General features: G+C 40.8%; 1 protein-coding gene across 1 annotated transcript in view; it reads left to right on the plus strand.

The window, feature by feature from the left end:
- Positions 1 to 20,227, plus strand: part of LAMA1 (laminin subunit alpha 1) — a 172,192-nt gene that overhangs the window by 60,486 nt on the left and 91,479 nt on the right. The window contains 8 exon segments of the mRNA XM_030926195.1: positions 7,528 to 7,770; positions 9,382 to 9,561; positions 12,268 to 12,357; positions 13,824 to 13,941; positions 15,258 to 15,436; positions 16,413 to 16,518; positions 18,463 to 18,623; positions 19,746 to 19,886. Of these exon segments, the coding sequence (XP_030782055.1) occupies positions 7,528 to 7,770; positions 9,382 to 9,561; positions 12,268 to 12,357; positions 13,824 to 13,941; positions 15,258 to 15,436; positions 16,413 to 16,518; positions 18,463 to 18,623; positions 19,746 to 19,886 (1,218 nt within the window).

Below are 20,227 nucleotides of genomic sequence, written 5' to 3' on the forward strand. Positions count from 1 at the left end.
GGAAACAGTTCAGCCTATAACGGGGCAAAATGAAGATGAGTTGTTGTATTTAGAGTCTTTATAGCCCCCGTTTCCTCTTTATCAGACTCAGCACCCTCAGGACCCCTAGTTTGTGTCCTGGTCTCCAGTTTGGGGACCTTGAGGGCTGTTGAGAGATTGTGGGAACAATGGCCAACATCCTAAGGAAGGCTTTGATCAAGATAAAAGTTAACTAACTCCTCCCTTGAAAGTTCGTCCTAAAGTTTTTCGCTATGATTGTTTTTCCGTTTGGTATCATTTTCTAACATATGACTAAGCTCTCAGAATAAAAGCTGGCAAAAGGTTGATAAAATACTGACACATGGTATTGAAATAATTCTGGGCTGGGTGCGGTAGTTCACATCTGTAATCACGGCACTTTGGGAGGCCAAGGTGAGTGGATCACTTTAGCCCAAGAGTTCAAGACCAGCCTGGGCAATGTAGTGAGATCCCATGACTACGAAGAAAATTTAAAAAAATTAGCCAGGCATCATGTGGCTTGTCTGCGGTTCCAGTGATTTGGCCGGCTGAGGTGGGAGAATCTCTTGAGCCCAGGAGGTCAAGGCTGTAGTGAGCTGTGACCATGCTACTGCACTCCAGCCTGGGTGATAGAGTAAGATCTTATATCAAAAAAAAAAAGGAACAGAGAGAGAAAAAGAAAGAAAGAGAGAAAGAGAAAGAGAAAGAGAAAGAGAAGGAAGGAAGGAAGGAAGGAAGGAAGGAAGGAAGGAAGGAAGGAAAAGGAAGGAAAGAAGGAAGGAAAGAAAGGAATGACAATGGTAGAAGTAAAAGGGTGGAAAAACTGGATTAGGACTTACCAGTTGTCTCAGCCTGGGATTTCTTTCCTTTTCTTTGCAATATCTAGAAGTAGCACGGCATAGTGCTTAAGAGTACAAACTGCCTGGGTTCAAGCCCTGCTGTATACAGTTCAGCACCTGTAAGATACTGGGAAGATTACCTAACCTTTCTGTGCCCCAATTTCCTCATCTGTAATGGGGGGAAATGACAGTACTTACTTCGTAAGAAGAATGTAGTTGTAAGAATTCAAAGAGTTGTTGAGGCATGGTACCTCATGTCTTTAATCCCAGCACTTTGAGAGGCATGGATCATTTGAGGTCAGGAGTTTGAGACCAGCCTGGCCAACATGGTAAAACCCCATCTGTACTAAAAATGCAAAAATTAGCTGGACGTGGCGGCGTGCACCTGTAATCCCAGCTACTCCGGAGGCTGAGGCAGGAGAACCACTTGAATCCAGGCGTCGGAGGTTGCAGTGAGCCGAGATCACGCCACTGTACTCCAGTCTGGGCGACAGGGCGAGACACTGTCTCAAAAAAAAAAAAAAAAAAATTCAAACCATTAATAATTCTAATGAAGCACATGGCATTGGCACTGGCCACAGAAAGTGCTTCATGGCGTTAGAAGTCATTAATTTTTGTTTCTTGCACACTCTCCATCCTCTTCCCCAACTCAGCAGAATATCTGGAAGAGTTGCCACTGTACTTAAGACATGAACCTGGTCTCCAAGTGAATGTAGGAATCTTTTTGTTAGTTTGTTTCTTGGCATTACAAAAACAAAAGTTCAGTAACCCTATGTGTGTGTGAACATTTGGGGGCAGGCAGTACGCAGGGTGGCTGAAGGGCTCTGGAGTTGACACCACTTGGTTTCTTTGGGGACCTGGAACTCAGTAGTTTGTTCCTTGACCTCTCTTTTCTTCAGTTTCCAAATGTGTAAAATGGGCACAAAAACAATAATGGGTTGTTTGGGATGATGATACATGTGTAAAGCTCTTAACATGCACGTGGTAAACTTGTTAGTTCTTTCCATTTTCAAATGTGAAACTGGAAGACAGAAAGTAATTCTGTTTCAGATGTCTTTATAAATGACCTTGCCTTCTCTCCCTCCCAAATGGGCTGCCTGATCATCCTGGCTCATGTGGCGCCTCTGCTTTGTGAAGTCGAGTTTCACATGTGCAGCAGTAATGAATGATCACAGCCCACATATTCATAGAGTTCAACTTTTATGATGCAAACATTTACAAAAAAATTGGACAGTGTTGAGTAGCTATGAGAATGTTCTCCCTTGTCCTCCTTGTCAAAGCCCCTGAACACATTATTTCACTTCTTTTTTTTTTTTTTTTTTTTTTTTTTTTGAGACAGAGTCTCACTCTGTCACCCAGGCTGGAGTGCAGTGGCGCAAGCTTCCACTCACTGCAAGCTTCCACTCAACTGCAAGCTCCACTCACTGCAAGCTTCCACTCACTGCAAGCTTCCAGTCACTGCAAGCTTCCACTCAACTGCAAGCTCCACTCACTGCAAGCTCCACTCACTGCAAGCTTCCACTCAACTGCAAGCTCCACTCACTGCAAGCTCCGCCTCCCGGGTTCACGCCATTCTCCTGCCTCAGCCTCCCGAGTAGCTGGGAGTACAGGCACCTGCCATCACGCCCAGCTAATTTTTTGTATTTTTAGTAGAGACAGGGCTTCACCGTATTAGCTAGGATGGTCTCAATCTCCTGACCTCATGATCCGCCCACCTTGGCCTCCCAAAGTGCTGGGATTACAGGCACGAGCCACCGCACCCGGCCCTTATTTCACTTCTAAATGTGCTTTAGAAACGGCAGTTGTCTTTGAAAGGAAAGCAGCACAAGCACAGAGATAGCCAAAACATCCGACTCCCTGAAATCACTTGCACACTGAAGTCCATTGGAGAACGTTCCTGGCAGGTGGAAAGAGTTACTATAATGAGATAGAATTATTAGTCCCTATTGATTTTATGGAATTCCAGAATCAGGGAAAAGAAAAGCAAAGAAATAAAACCCAAGAAAACCCAGGCAATGAGACTCAGTAAATTAACAACTTACTTCCCAAAACATACACATATAGGTGTATGTGTGTGTACATGGGTGAATTTTTTTTTTTTTTTTTTTTTTTTTTTTTTTTTTGAGATGGAGTCTCGCTCTGTCACCCAGGCTGGGAGTGCAGTGGTGGTGTGATCTTGGCTCACTGCAACCTCTGCCTCCCAGGTTCAAGCAATTCTCTGGCCTTGGCCTCCCAAGTAGCTGGGATTACAGGCATGCACCACTACACCCAGCTAATATTTGTATTTTTTTAGTAGAGATGGGGTTTCACCATGTTGGCCAGGCTGGTCTCGAACTCCTGACCTCGATTGATCTGCCCACCTCGGCCTCCCAAAGTGCTGAGATTACAGGCGTGAGCCACCGCACCTGGCCTAAATTTTTATATATACATATATATATATTTACACACACACACATACAGCTGACCCTTGAATAACTTGAGGGTTGGGGTGCCAACTCCCAATGCAGTCAAAAGATCCATGAATAACATTTGACTTCCCTAAAATACTTAACTACTAATAGCCTACTATTGACTTGAAGCCTTGCTGGTAACATAAACAGCTAACACATATTTTATGTGTTGTATGTATTGTATTATGTATTATGTATGTACTTATGTGTTGTGTGTTTATGGTATATTCTTACAATAAAGTAAGCTAGAGAAAAGAAATTGTTATTAAAATTGTAAGGAAGAGACAATATTGTATTTACTATTATTAAGTGGACGTGGATCCATCAAGGTCCTCATCCCTGTCATCTTCACATGGAGTAGGGTGAGGAGGAGGAGGAAGAGGGGTTGGTTTTGCTGTCTCAGGGGTGGCAGAAGCACACAAAAAAGTTCGTTTATAAGTGGACCTATGTAGTTTAAACCCGTATTGTTCAAGCGTCAGCTGTACACACGCATGTTTAGAGGTACATTTACACACATGTATTGCATATCTATTTTACAAATTAAAAGTGCTGGAGTTTGGTTTTTTAAAAAATCACCTGTATCCAGCTGGGTTAAAGGAAGTCTGGAGTCAGTAGTTTACACGGAGAAAGGCATGTTTTGGTTATTGTTGCTTGCTACCGCGACCTGAGTCAGTAATCTAAGTTTACTCTCAGAAAAGTGAGTGCTTGCTAAGGCTGAATAACTAAAACAGGGGTGTGATATTTTTACTACGTTCTTCACAGTTCAGAAAACGTTTAGAGTTCTCTATTCAATTCCTGGGAGCTGCATTTTAAAATAAGGTTATGTCCAGAGCCTTATGACAAGGCAAGGATGTCCTGTTAAATGATGAATGTTTTCAGGAAATCAGAATATTAAGGAGAAAAACGAGAGATTCTGGAGGTGATATATGATAGCTATGTTCAGATACTTGAAGGACAGTTACATGAAAGTGTAGATACTTGAAGGACAGTTACAGAAAGATCTTTTCTGCTGCTCCGGCATGTAGAATGTTATAGGGGAGCTTGAATCAATGTAAAAAAGATTCTCTGGCCAGGCACAGTGGCTCAAGGCTATAATCCAAGCACTTTGGGAGGTCGAGGTGGGTGGACCACTTGAGCCCAGGTGTTTGAGACCAGCCTGGGCAACGTAGCAAGACCCTGTCCCGCAAAAAAATACAAAAATTAGCCAGGTGTGGTAGTGCGTGTCACTCTGGAGGCTGAGGTGGGAGGATCACTTGAGCCCAGGAGGTTGGGACTGCAGTGAGCTGATATCGTGCCACTGCACTCCAGCAGCCTGGACAACAGAGTCCGACCTTGTCTCAAAAAAAAAAAAAAAAAAAAAAAAAAAAAAAATCCTCTAATGAAGGAGTTGTCTTAAAACAAAAGGACTGTCTTAGGAGCTAATGAATTTCCTGTCACTGGAAGTACTTGGAGAAGGCCTGGGGTTTTTGGAGAGATAATTCCTTCTCAGTGCTAGATTTTGGGCTAGATATCTACCAGGGTCCCTTCCAAATCCAGGATTTGTCTGCCTAGTCTCCTCCTGCTGATAATAGTCATCTACATTCATTTTTCTCCCCAGTTTGTTTCCTCATTACTCTGACTTTTAATTTTTTTCCATTAATAGACATTTTTGGAACGGTTTTGCATTTATAGAAAAATGAGCAGAAAGTACAAAGTTGCATACTCCTCACTCTCTCCTTCCTCTCCAGTTTCTCCCACTATTACCATATTTCATTCGAAAGGTGCATTTGTCATCACTGATGAGACAATATTGATGCATTATTATTGTTGAGTGTATAGTTTACATGAGGGTTCCCTCTTGGTGTTGTACATTCTGTGTGTTTAGACAAATGTGTAATGACATGTTCCTACCATTAAAGTATCATACAGGATGGTTTCATTGCCCTAAACATCTCTTGTGCTCCACCTATTCATCTCCTTCCCTCCCTCTGAGACGCAGGTAGCCACTGATCATTTTGCTGTCTTCATCATTTTGCCTTTGTCATAATGTCATACAGTTGGAACCATACAGTGTGGAGCCTTTTCAGATTGGCTTCTTTCACTTAGTAATATGTATGTATGTATGTATGTATGTATGTATGTGTGTATTTATTTATTATTTTTGAGATGGAATCTTGCTCTGTCACCCGGGCTGGAGTGCAGTGGCACGATCTCAGCTCACTGCAACCTCCGCCTCCCAGGTTCAAGCGATTCTCCTGCCTCAGCCTCCCGAGTAGCTGGACTACAGGCATGCACCACCGTGCCCAGATAATTTTTTTGTATTTTTAGTAGAGACGGGGTTTCACCATGTTAGCCAGGATGGTCTCGATCTCCTGACCTCATGATCCATCTGCCTCGGCCTCCCAAAGTGCTAGGATTACAGGTTTGAGCCTCCACACCCAGCCTATTTATTTATTTTCTGAAACAGAGTTTCTCTCTTATTGCTCAGGCTGGAGTGCAATGGTTCAATCTCGACCCACTGCAACCTCTACTTTCCAGGTTCAAGCGGTTCTCCTGCCTCAGCCTCAAAAGTAGCTGGGATTACATGCATGCACCTCCACGGCTGGCTGATTTTTTTGTATTTAGTAGAGATGTGGTTTCACCGTGTTGGTCAGGCGAGTCTCGAATTCCTGACCTCAGCTGATCTGTCTGCCACGGACTCCCCAAGTGCTGGGATTACAGGCGTGAGCCAGCCCGGTGCCTAGCCTTTCTTTCTTTTTTTTTTTTTTTTGAGACAGAGTATCACTCTGTAGCCCAAGCTGGGGTGCAGTGGCGCAATCTCGGCTCCTCATAACCTCTGCCTCTGGGGCTCAAGTGATTCTCATGGCTCAGCCTCCTGAGTAGCAGGGACTACAGGCACGTGCCACCACACCCACCTAATTTTTTTGTATTTTAGTAGAGACGGGGTTTTACCACGTTGCTCTGGGTGGTCTCAAACTCCTGAGCTCAGGAGATCCACCAGCCTTGGCCTCCCAAAGGGCTGGAATTACAGGCATGAGCCACTGCACCCAGCCAGTAATATGCATTCAAGGTTTCTTCATGTCTTTTTGTGGCTTGAGAATTCGTTCTTTTTATCTTAATATTCCATGGTCTGGATGCACCATAGCATGTGTTTCTGTTTACCCGTTAGAGGACATCTTGGTTGCTTCCAAGTTTTGGCAATGGTGGTGCAGGTTTTTGTGAGGACCTAAGTTTTCAGTTCATTTGGGTAAATCCCCAGGAGCATGACTGCTGAGTATGGTGAGCATTTTTACTACTGAGGATGGCGAGCATGTTTAGTTTTGTAAGAAACTGCCAAACTATCTTCCAAAGAGGATGTGCCATTTTACATTCCTACTGGAAATGAATGAGAATTCCTGTTGCTCCACAGCCTTCCCAGCATTTGGTGTTGTCAGTGTTTTGGATTTTAGCCGTTCTGGAGATGTGTAGTGGGCTGACTTTTTTCTCATATTTAGATGTGTTATCTCCAAATCACTATAAAAATACTTTTAACACTACTGTTAATGTAACATAACACTAGTATCTTTCAGGATCCAAATAAAGACACTGGAAACAAGAACAAGCTCTTGTGTTCATACCAATATTGTTAATAATAATAATCCTACAAATTTATTTGTACTTTTTGAGTTTATTCTGAAAGCAAATGCTACTAGGAGATTATTCACAAGACACATTTCTGATTAACATGTATGAGCAGTTATACTCCAGAGCTTCGATTTTGGCAACCAATGTATACCAGTTCTCTCCAGATGCACTTTTGTTTTTAAACAGCTGCTACTGATTCTATTTTTTTAAAAAAATTATTGTATATATTTAAGGTATACAACTTGATTTGATATACATATACACTATGAAAGAATCATCCATCACAATCCAGATAACTAATATATTTATCACTTCACATAGCTACCCTTTTGTGTATATGATGAGCATACATAAGATCTACCCTTTTAATACATAAATTTCTAGTATACTGTACAGTATTGTTATCATCCATTGTATCTCCAGAACTTATTCATCTTGCATAACTGAAACTTTGTATGCATTGACCACCACCTCCCTATTCCCCTCTCCCCACAGCTCCTGGCAGCCACCACTCTACTGTCTGATTCTAAGTTCAACTATCTTAGACTCTACCTTTACGTGAGATCACGCAGTGGCTCTCATTCTGTGCCTGGCTTATATCGATTCTGGATTGAGACTTTTCACTGTCTTTGTTTCAGGTCTTTCAAGTTGCATATGTCATCATTAAAGCTGCCAATGCCCCTCGGCCCGGAAACTGGATTTTGGAGCGTTCTCTAGATGGCACCACGTTCAGCCCCTGGCAGTATTATGCAGTCAGCGACTCAGAGTGTTTGTCTCGTTACAATATAACTCCAAGACGAGGGCCGCCCACCTACAGGGCTGATGATGAAGTGATCTGCACCTCCTATTATTCCAGATTGGTGCCACTTGAGCATGGAGAGGTGGGTATCGTGCCCCCTGCGGCAAGATCTGTTTCCTCATCAGAGTCTCCCTGTCTCAGATGTTAGGACAGCCATTGTCATGGCCAACATTAAAGACGCAAAATTGATTTCTCTCAGTACAAAACTCTTTAACACAGCTATCTAGCTCTATTTAAAGTGGCCTTGAGTCAAGTCTGTTATGAGTAATTTCACAAACAATATAGTTTACCTTGTTGACTTCTCTTCAAGGAGGCTCTCAGTCTTCACTCTGCTCTGATTTAATGACGCCCTTGGATCCTCCTTCAGAGCATCTTCCCCACAGCACCCTGGCAAGAACATTTGTTGAAATATTAGAGAGCTAAAATGTCCCCCAAAGTTGTAGTTCTCAGTTTTCTCAGTGTTCTCCTCGGCAGGTGGTGAGCGCTGGAGACTCTTGAAGTCTTGCAGCTTAGTCCCCAGCATGCCCAGATTGTATACACTTCCTTCAAGTCAGGGTATAATGAGACACAGCCCATTCTTTAGTAGCACCTGGCTCGATGAGATCAAACTACAAAAATTCTCCAGTGCTCTTCACAGCGGGAACTCTGCAGTGAGCTGTGTGTGGTTTCAGGGGCAGAGATTAATTAAGGCAGCCTGTATCATTCAGGCTTTGTGGCACTTTTTCTTTGTTCTTCTCGAAGCCTATTCATAACATTTAAAATTTGCTTCAGAGAAGATGTAGCCCTGGGACAGATGCTGACCCATATGGAGAGAAACCACATGGAACTTAGAATCAGACAGTAGAGTGGTGGCTGCCAGGAGCTGTGGGGAGAGGGGAATAGGGAGGTGGTGGTCAATGCATACAAAGTTTCAGTTATGCAAGATGAATAAGTTCTGGAGATACAATGTGGTTTCTAACCACATGGAGAGAAACAGTCCTCTTAAAAGATTTGCAGCATTAATGCCATAATGTGATGAATGCTGCAGTCTTTGTTCTTCACACTGGAGTCTGGTTCCACATCTGATCTTCGGCAAGTGAGGGTTTTCTTTTATATCAAATTTTAAAGTTTGAGACCTAATTTACATTCAGGAAAGCATACAGATTTTAAGTATATAGTATATCTGAGTCACTGAAATAGATAACTTCAATAAACTGAAGGCATTGAGATCATGGTAATTCACAAGTAATTAACGAATGTTAGACATACTTTTACAAGAAGCTAGTTGTTTTGTTTTGATTTTAGATAGTATCTCTTAAAGATTCTGTCCTGACATTAGACAATCAGGGCTATGTTTTTGCATGCTTAAAATTGACATTTGTGGCCAGGTGCAGTGGCTTACCTCTGTAATCCCAGCATTTTGGGAGGCTGAGGCAGGCGGATCACCTGAGGTCAGGAGCTCAAGACCAACCTGGTGAACATCGTGAAACCCTGTCTCTACTAAAAATACAAAAATTAGCTGTACGTTGTGGTGCACCCCTGTAGTCCCAGCTACTCAGGAGGCTGAGGCAGGAGAATTGCTTGAACCTGGGAGGTGGAGGTTACAGTGAGCCAAGATCGTGCCACTGCACTCCAGCCTGGACCATACAGCAAGACTCCATCTCAAAAAAAAAAAAAAATTGACATTTGTCTATTTTGATGCCTTCATCTTAAGATTCATACATCACTCATCAATGGCAGACCAAGCGCTGACGATCTTTCACCCAAGTTGTTGGAATTCACTTCTGCACGATATATTCGCCTTCGCTTACAACGCATTAGAACGCTCAATGCAGATCTCATGACTCTTAGCCACCGGGAACCTAAAGACCTGGATCCTATTGTTACCAGACGCGTGAGTATGGGACGGCAGTCCTGCCACTATGAAAAATTAATTTTATTTAAGGAAACTATTATTTTTCTTCTTTCTTTTTTGGTTGTTCTTTCCCCCACATGTTGGCCTTTTTTCTTGCCAGTGGCTATATCCTTATTTCATGTAAGATTGCTATGTTGTTACAGATGCTGCCTTTAGGTGATGGACCAAAATCGTGTCCTCAGGTCCCTCACCCACCCTGTCCTCGTAGTGCCATAATGTGGTGAATGTCATGGTCTTTATTCATCACATTGTAGTCTGGTTCCACATCTGATCTTCGGCAACTGAGGATTTTCTTTCATAGCAAATTTTAAAGTTTGAGAAATAATTTACATTCAGGAAAGCATACAGATTTTAAGTATATAGTTAAGTGTATAAGACTGGTGTCACAAAAATCTTCATATCCCTTCAATAACCCAGGAGTGGGATTACTAAGTTATAGGATAGGTGGATGTTTACCTTTTTAAGAAAATGCTAAACTTACATAAAAAGTATTTGTATCCAGCTGGGTGTTGTGGCTCACATGTGTAATCCCAACACTTTGGGAGGCTGAAATGGGAGGGTCACTGGAACCTGGGAGTTTAGGACCAGCCTGGGCAATAGAGGGAGACCTCAACTCTATTTAAAAAATAAAAATAAAAGTAATTGTATCCGTTTTGTAGTCTGACCAGCAATGTGTGAGAGTTCTGGCTGCACTACTCACTTTTAGATATTTAGTGCTATCAGTCATTTTTATGCCGGCTGTTCCTGTGTGCATGTATTGGCATTTTGTGATGTTAATTTGTGTTTCTCTGATGACTAATGTTGACAATGTGCTTACTAGTATACGATCAGATTTTTTTGTCCATTTTTAAATTGGACAAAAATAAGCCTCCTTGTTACTGACTTATAATTTTATTTATTTTGTGTATGAATCCTTCATCAGATATGTATATATTGCATACATATCTGTTCTACTTGGTGTTTGCTTATTCACTTTCCTGTGACTTTTGATGAGCAGAGGTTTTGTGATGAATCTCAATTTACCATTTTTTCTTTTAAGATTAATGCTTTCTATGACCTCAAAAAATATTAGCTTATCCCACATTTACCAAGATATAATGGTACGTTTTCTTTTAGTAGCTTTTATAGTTTTTGCTTTTACATCTATAATTCATTTCATATTCATTTTTGTATTTGATGTGAGGAAGGAGTCGGAGTTTTTTTGTTTTTTGTTTTCTCCTATATGTATGTGCAATTGTTCTAGCACCGTTTGTTGAGAATATTTTACTTGTTTTGGGGTCCTTGTTGAAAACTATTCAATCTTATTATTGTGGGTTTATTTCTGGACTCTCTACTGTTCTATAGATCTATTGGTCTATTCTTGTGCCAATAACAAGCTTTCTTGGTTACTGTAGCTTTATAGTAGGTCTTGAGAGGTCAGGTTTCTTGTATTTCCTTATAAATTTTAGAATCAGTTTGTCAATTTCCGTAAAAAAAAATAAAGCCTGCTGAGATTTTCATTGGGATTCCATTGATTCTTTAGACCAATTTGGGAAGAATTTTAGAAGACATTTTAACAATGTTGAGTCACCCAATCTGTGAACCTGCTATAACTTTTCACTTATCTAAATCTTCTTTAATTCCCCTTGGCAGAGTTTTATTGTTTATTTGAAAAGGTCTTGTTCAATAATGCTCAATAATGTTCAATAATGAAAAAAAAAGGCCGGGTGCTGTGGCTCACGCCTGTAATCCCAGCCCTTTGGGAGGCCTAGGCGGGTGGATCACGAGGTCAGGAGATCAGGACCATCCTGGCTAACACAGTGAAACCCCGTCTCTACTAAAAATACTAAAATTAGCTGGGCGTGGTGGCGCATGCCTGTAATCCCAGCTACTCAGGAGGCAGGAGAATAGCTTGAACCTGGGAGGTGGAGGTTGCAGAGCCGAGATCACACCACTGCACTCCAGTCTGGATGATAGACCACTGAGATGCCTTCTCAAAAAAAAAAAAAAAAAAAAAAAAAAAAAAAAAAAGGCACACATAGTAAGACTAAACTGTTATTATTTGTAGATGACATGGTTATGTATGTAGAAAATCTGCAAAGCAACTACCAGAAATAAAAAGTGAATTTAGCAATGTTGCAATATACAAAATCAATAAACAAAAATGAATCACATTTTTAGTCACTAGCAATGAATAATGGAAAATGAAATGTAAAAAGAAGTCTATTAACACTAACATGTAAAAACATAGAGAAGTGGTGAGTGCATTTCTTCAGAGGAAAGCACTTTGTTCTGTTAATGTGATTGACATTTCTTGATTTTTGTGTGGTAGACTAACTTTGCATTCTAAGGTAAATCTTAGTTGTTCATGATCTTTTCAAGAGAGTGCTATATTCAATTTACCAATTTTTTAAGGATTTTCAATAATGAGTTTTGAAAGAATACTGACTTGGTTTAAGATGCAGCCAAGTTGGGGAATTCTTTTAGACTTCTTTGGGTTCTGATGAACTAATTTGAGCCTAATTTATTTTAATTGAGCACAGGATTCTTTGTGCATGAAATATAATTTTTAAATGTACATGTAATTATATTTTAGATTACCAATAAAAACTCTTAAACCACATGAGATATTTGTTGGTGTGCCAACATTTTCATTTCACTGAAATCTAGGTTTTAATTTTTGTTCATGACTTTCTTTTTCCTTAGTATTATTATTCAATAAAGGACATTTCTGTTGGAGGCATGTGTATCTGCTATGGCCATGCTAGTAGCTGTCCATGGGATGAAACTACAAAGGTGAGTTGTAGTATTTTACATTTCACTAAAACTTCAAAAAAGAAATTATACCTATAATATCTGCATTACTCTTTTTTATTCAAAACAAACATGAAAGGTATAAAATTATGCTGCAAAAAACAGATTTTCAGAAGTTTAACTGGTATCATTTTTAAACGATTTCATTTTGCTTTGGAGGATATGTTTCTAATTAAGTCCTTGCAATGATTTTTTTTATGTGATAAAATATCCCTAACATAAAATTTACCATTTGAAAGTGTACAATTCAGGGGCCTTATTAATTTTGAAGCCCTTCTGTCTATAAGAAAGTCAAACAAAAAACGTGCAATTATAAATTATGTTTACATTTTTTTTTAAAGAAGGGTTTTCTCTTCCTATTTTCTCCCCTTCCATTTTGTTGGTACTAAATCAAGATTTAAAAGGGGCATGGTGGCTCACACCTGTAATGACAGCACTTTGGGAGGCAGAGGCAGGTGGATCACTTGAGGCTAGGAATTTGAGACCGATCTGGCCAACGTGGAAAACCCCATCTTTACTGAAAATACAAAAATTAGTGGGGCATGGTGGTGTGCACCTATAGTCCCAGCTACTCGACAGGTTGAGGCAGGAGAATCGCTTGAACTTGGGAGGCGGAGGTTGCAGTGAGCTGAGATCATGCTGCTGCACCCCAGCCTGGATGACAGAGCAAGACTCTATCTCAATAAAAAAATTTAGAAAAAGATTGAAAAGTTTATCTGTTTTAGCATTACATTAAATGAATAATATGACATCTTCTTTTATTTTTTAAAAATTTTGTTTATTTATTTATTTATTTATTTATTTAATTATTTATTTATTTCGAGACAGAGTTTCGCTCTTGTTGTCCACGCTGGAGTGCAGTGGCACAGTCTCGGCTCACTTCACCCTCCACCTCCCAGGTTCAAGGGATTCTCTTGCCTCAGCCTCCCGAGCAGCTGGGATTACAGGCACGTGCCACCATCCCCAGCTAATTTTTTGTATTTTTAGTAGAGAGGGGGTTTCACCATGTTGGCCAGGCTGGTCCTGACATCTTCCCTTTTAAAACACTTATGTGAAGTTACTTCTTATTTTCTTCTAATCTTTGTAATTCTTTACCTCTTGAATAGGACTCTTCTATTATCGATGCCAAAAAATATATAGATGAACACTAAGAAAATTATTAACAGGAGCTTCTAAACCCTTAATGTCCATGCATCTTTTTTAAAAAAGTTTTTATTAGCTAAGTCGTATCCTGGTTTTGCTTTCTTCCTCTTTACTTCTGTTTGTAACCAGGTTATTTGTATATATTGGCATCTAAAAATTAAATGCCAGCTTGCTTTGATGATATTCATATATCCTCTGTTGTGAGGTCTTGCCACATATTTGACAGATAGGTTCTTTTTGTCATGAAATTAAGAAAAATAAGCAGATACATTTTCTGATCCAGTTTTGGCTTCCTTATTGTACAGAAACTGCAGTGTCAGTGTGAGCATAATACTTGCGGGGAGAGCTGTAACAGGTGCTGTCCTGGGTACCATCAGCGGCCCTGGAGGCCTGGAACCGTGTCCTCTGGCAATACATGTGAAGGTCAGTATACTTAGAATCTGAAGGTCAGTGCACTTTTCCTCTTAATACGTCTAAGTTTATGATGTCTTAACAACTTTTATAGTTAGCAAGTAACTTGTTTTCTTAGAAATTTAAGTAGTTTCCAAAGCTGCAGAGTATCTTAAAATTTTTACTATTGTGGCCTAAATGTAGCTTTATGGGTTTGCTGTTTTATCTACAAGTCCCCCTTCCCATATAGTTTATTATTCTGTATTAATTTTATTTTAGTTTTAGTTTTTGTTTTTTTACCGTGGGATCTGCCAGGTTGTATATTCCGTATTGATTTGGATTTAAGTTTTAAATAGGCAATATATTCACAAGAGTCCTACATCTAACAATATGTAAAAATACGTAGTAAAAAGCATGACTTCCACTTCCTCTCCTTCCTTTGCACTTTTTATTATTTTCTAGTATGTCCTTCCTAAAATTGTTATGCATATAAAGCATACGTTAACATATCCCTCCAGCCAATACAGTTCTTACGCAGAAGACAATGTACTATGCATGCCATTGTATACATTGCTTTTTTTGTTTGTTTTTGAGACAGAGTGTTGCTTGCTGTGTCGCTCAGGCTGGGGTGTAGTGGCACGATCTCAGCTCACTGCAACCTCTGCCTTCCGGGTTCATGCTTCATGCCATTCTCCTGCCTCAGCCTCCTGCGTAGCTGGGACTACAGGCACCCGCCACCACACCTGGCTAAATTTTTGGATTTTTAGTAGAGATGGGTTTCACTGTGTTAACCAGGATGGTCTCCATCTCCTGACCTCATGATCCGCCCACCTCGGCCTCCCACAGTGCTGGGATTACAGGCATGAGCCACGACGCCCCGCCCAGATCACTTTTTATATTTAAAAATGTATCGTGAAATTCTTTCCATATTAGCAATTAGAAATGCTGTTTTTAAAAACAGTTGCACAGAATTCCGTTATACAAATGTAGTATAATTTATTAAACAACCACCTATCGATGGTTATTTTGATGGTTGTTAGCCTGTTGTCCATACAAACAATTATGCAGTGATTAACCCTGTATAGGTCCTTCTCAAGTGGGCAAATACTTCTGCAAAATGTAATCCCAGGAGATGGTTTCCTGGGTCAAATGGGTACGTGCATTTATTATTTTGATATTAATAGCTCTTCCCAATTGTCTTCCATAATATTGCCCATATCTTATAAACATGACTTATTCTAGGATTTTAATTTAATCTAAAGTCATAGAACTTACTTAGGGAGGTTGAGAGTTTTCTTTTTATAAGACATGCTACATAAATGAACTGAGATGTTAAAATATTCTCCTAGCATGTAATTGTCACAATAAAGCCAAAGACTGTTACTATGATGAAAGTGTTGCGAAGCAGAAGAAAAGTTTGAATACTGCTGGACAGTTCAGAGGAGGAGGGGTTTGCACAAACTGCTTGCAGAACACCATGGGAATTAACTGTGAGACCTGTATTGATGGATATTACAGACCACACAAAGTAAGAGTATTTCTTTGCCATTGCCGATCGTCATCTTCCCCAGGTAGAAAAGAGACTTTGTCAAGTCTTAACCTCTGTATTGGAGACTTTTGTAATGTTTCATTTATGTCCTTGTTACGCTAGTAGTATTTATATATATATATGTATTTCCTACTCTATCTGTCCTGCTTTTCTTGCCCAAAATAGGATGTTAGTCATTGTTATTTAACTTGAATTTAGGGGCCCATTAGCTGTGTAATCCTGGGTCATAATACTAACTACAGATGTGAAAATTCAGCCATAACTAAAGCAGCTGTCTCTTGACTGTAGGAGGTGCTCAGCCAATCTTTTTTATTTTTATTTTTTGAGACAGAGTCTCGCTCTGTCGCTAGGCTGGAGTGCAGTGGCGTGATCTCAGCTCACTGCAACTTCCGCTTCCTGGGTTCAAGTGATTCTCCTGCCTCAGCCTCCTGAGTAGCTGGGATTATAGGTGTATGCCACCACACCCAGCTAATTTTTGTATTTTTAGTAGAGACAGCGTTTCACCATGTTGGCCAGGATGGTCTCAATCTCTTGACCTCGTGATCTGCCTGCCTTGGCCTCCCAAAGTCCTGGGATTACAGGCATGAGCCACCATGCCCAGCCATGTTCAGCCAATCTTTAATTGACTCAATATGTAGTTCTTACATGGGTTCTTATGGTGGTCTGGTTATAATGTGGCTCTGAGAGACAGCAGAGCGAGGGGGGCTGGATAGCAGGGATAATGGAAAAAGATGCCACTTTGCTAATGGTACTAACTACTGTCACCATCAAAAAGATGTTTGGGCTTCCTGGCTTGAGATCACCTTATCTTCCTGAAACCTGACTCCCACCCCCATGCACAAAATCATCGTAATAGTCCCATCTTGAGTAAAAAGCCAGTACCTTCTTATTGATACTATTGCCAACATTGCTGTTACTTCTAGTAAGAGAATCCAGGGCAACCTCTGCCTTTCAGGTGTCTCCTTATGAGGATGAGCCTTGCCGCCCCTGCAACTGTGACCCTGTGGGGTCCCTCAATTCTGTCTGTATTAAGGATGACCTTCATTCTGACTTACGCAATGGTAAGCACTTGATTCACTTTTGTACTTGTAGTTGATTTTGTGTGTGTGTGGAAGATGTGCACATCTATTACCATGATATAGCCAGTTGGTAACATGATTCTTTATTGATTCTTTTGTTCACCAAGTATGTATCAAGCACCTACTATGTCTCAGGCAGTTTTTGAGGACCTGGGAATACATACTTCACAAGGTAGTCAAAGTCCTTGCTCTCAAAAACACTAAACAAACAAGTACATGGGTAATGCAATGCCAGGTTGAGAGGTAGCGTCATGGACATAAAGCAAAATTAGGACTCATGAATGGAGGGAGATGGGGTAATGAGGTGACAATGCTGGGGTGATGAAATGGCGTTTGAGCAGATAATTGAGCATTTGATGAAAGAAGAAATGAGGCTCATTTTAAAGCCATGTGTGTAACACAGTAAATAGCAATTGCTCTGCTTAGCTTTTAGAAGATATTTGGAGGGCTTTTGCATACATCATCTCAGAGCAAGCAAGTTCTCCCGTCCCGTTAACTTGGTAAATGTCAGAGTTCTTTCTTTCCGTTTCCAAAACTGGCAAATTGACTTGCAAATACCAGGGTCTTCTGAATAGGTTGCATCTGTTCAGAGACTCCTGTGACCCCATCAAGTTCTTAGCCGCTGGCAGTTAAAGTGGATATTGACCAGCAGGGATGGATGGGACCCCCAGCAATGGGGAGGGTAAATTACCCAACCAAATTGATTCTGACGTGCAACTGGTGAGGGGATGATGATGATGATAATGAAGATGATGATGGTGATAGTGGTGGTGACATTTACCATCAATTGAGTTCATTTAAAAATATATATCATTTAAACTTTTCAACCACAGCAGATAGAAATTACTTAACCCACTTTTCAGGCAAGGAAACTGTAGCTCAGAATAGTTAAGAAACGTGCCCGAGATCACACAGCCTGAAGGTTTCAGAGCTGACATTAAAAGCAAAGATAGTGCTTGCTGCTCTCTGCCACTTGCATCTGTGCTTTTTATTTTTTACAGTTTTATAATTTACAACGATACGGTTCTCCCATTTGAAGTTTACAGTCCATTGTTTTGGTGTATTGGTGCAACCATCACCACAATCTGAGTCAAACATTTTCATCACCCCATAAAGAAGCCCCTTACAAACTGGCTGTTACTTCCTACTTTCCTCCAGCCCCTCCTCCCAGCCCCTGGCAATCTTTAATTAGCTTTTTCTTTGCAGATTTACCTATTCTGAACATTACATAGAAATGGAACCATATATGTTGGTTTTTGGTGACTGGCTTCTTTCATTTAGTATAATGACCCTTTTTCAGGATCATCCGTGTCGTAGCATGTATCAGTATTTCATCCCTTTTTATTACCAAATAATATTTCATAGTATGGACATACCACGTTTGATATATGCATTCATCAGTTGATGAACATTTGAATTGTTTCTACTTTGGGGCTATTATGAATAATGCTACTAGGGACACTCATGTACAAGCGTTTTGTGGATGTATGTTTTCATTTTATTGGCTGTTTACTTAGGAGTGCAATTGCTGGATCTTACGGTAACTCTGTGCTTAACATTTTGAAGAAGTGCCAAAGAGTTTTCCAAAGTCACTGTACCATTTTATATTCTCAGCTCCCTCTGTGGATTTCATCTGTTTTCTTTCTTTAAACAAAGAATTGGCAAACTACGGCCTATGGGCCAAATCCAGCACACTGTCTGTCCTTTTGAATTTAGTTTTATTGGAACAGAGATGTAGCCATTTGCCTGTGTATTCTCTACGACTGTCTTCAAACAATAATGGCCGAGCTGAGCAGCTGCAGATGATTCTCTGAGGCCAAAAAGCCTAAAATAGACACCCTCTGACCCTTACAGAAAAGTCTGCCCACCCCTGCTTTAAACCTCTTTTGCCTTCGTGTTGGGTCATTGCCATTATTGTCTTTCTAGGGAAGGGGCCGGGTCAGTGCCCGTGTAAGGAAGGCTATGCAGGAGAAAAATGTGATCGCTGCCAACTTGGCTATAAGGATTACCCGGCCTGTGTCTCCTGTGGGTGCAACCCAGTGGGCAGTGCCAGTGACGAGCCCTGCACAGGGCCCTGTGTTTGTAAGGTAAGTGGGGAGGTCAGAGATACCCCTGAACTTCCTTTGAGCTTCTCTGGAAAAGGAGTGTTTTCCATTGGCTCCAATGATCAGTTCTTGAGCAAAGTGATGAGGTTTAAGCAGAACTCCCCTTGCCCCTTCTCTCCAAGCCACACCGAGTTGGCTGTATTATACATGTTTGGACTTACGTAGGCATCTGGCTTGCTTTTTTTGTACCTCTGGTAATGGTCATATGTTCCAGAGGCATTTCTGTCACTTCTTAGAGGACACCATGCACTGCCTACCTTTATATTCCCACCTCCCTCTGTGGGCCTCACCTCTGTTTTCTTTCTTTAAACCAGCACTTGGTAAACTATGGCTCGTGGGCCTAATCCGACACACTGCCTGTTTTTGTGAATAAAGTTTTATTGGAACAGAGCTGTATCCATTTGCTTGTGTATTTTTATGACTATTTTCAACCACTAAAGGCTGAGTTGAGTAGTTGGAAAAGAGATGCTATTGACCCCTACCTGAGTTCTGTGGTATTCTTTCCCAGCTTTGTATTTGGAGGAGAACCGGGTTAACATTACATTTCCAAGAACACCAGTTAAAGGCAGATATGCTATTTTGAGTTTCTCTTAAAAAGGAGTTGAATAGTCACGAGAAGTGCATTAATGTGGTCCCAGTGAGGGGTTTTATTTGGCCTTACAATATTAATAACAATATCTTCATAATTCATAGGATATTCTATTGTACCTATGTGCTTATTCCCACCTGTGCAGTCTTAGGCACATGTTATATACGACTGGAAATAATCTTGAGCATTTATGAATAAGACAGAAGATTCAAAACTGTCTTCAGATTTTGAAATGCTAGAAAGATCAGTAAAAAATGAAAGATTTAAAACAAAACAAAACAATTTAAATAGAATGACCAACTTCTAAGATCTCCAGCTTTGTTCTTGACTACAAAATCAAATTATATATATTTCAAAATCTCTATTCTGGAAATATTGACTTTATGAGACCTCACCTTTACTTTGGACGTTTATTTTCCTGTCTCTGTGGATGGCCGAACACCTGTCTGGTTAATGTCATTTTATTCTCTCTGGACACATTGGTTTCAAAGCTAATCTTCTACCCTAACTTACAGGAAAATGTGGAGGGGAAAGCCTGCGATCGCTGCAAGCCAGGATTCTATAACCTGAAAGAAAAAAACCCCCAGGGCTGCTCCGAGTGCTTCTGCTTTGGCGTTTCCGATGTCTGCAGCAGCCTCTCTTGGCCTGTTGGTCAGGTGGGAGGCGCCATCTACTACGAGGCGGGATTTCATGAGCAGGTGGTATTGCATAAGTTGGCACGAGCTGTGTGAGGAGGAAATGAGGATGACTTCCCCTGTGACACCACTCTCATCCCTTTGCAGTGACACTGACATGGGTCAAAGGCAGCCCTCTGCTCCTCAAGTTTCTTTATAGGTCACGTGCTTGCTCCCACACACATTTCTCTATAGAAAAAACAGGATGATGTGGCACTAGAGAACACGTCATGTTTCAGTTTCTTCTGTGGGGAAATGGATTGGGTGGGGAGAGGTCAGCTCTCCCCGTGTCCGCCCCTGCTGCTCTCAGGCCTGGGAGCGCA

Source organism: Rhinopithecus roxellana, chromosome 21, assembly GCF_007565055.1.
Source record: "Rhinopithecus roxellana isolate Shanxi Qingling chromosome 21, ASM756505v1, whole genome shotgun sequence".
Taxonomy (NCBI): Eukaryota; Metazoa; Chordata; class Mammalia; order Primates; family Cercopithecidae; genus Rhinopithecus; species Rhinopithecus roxellana.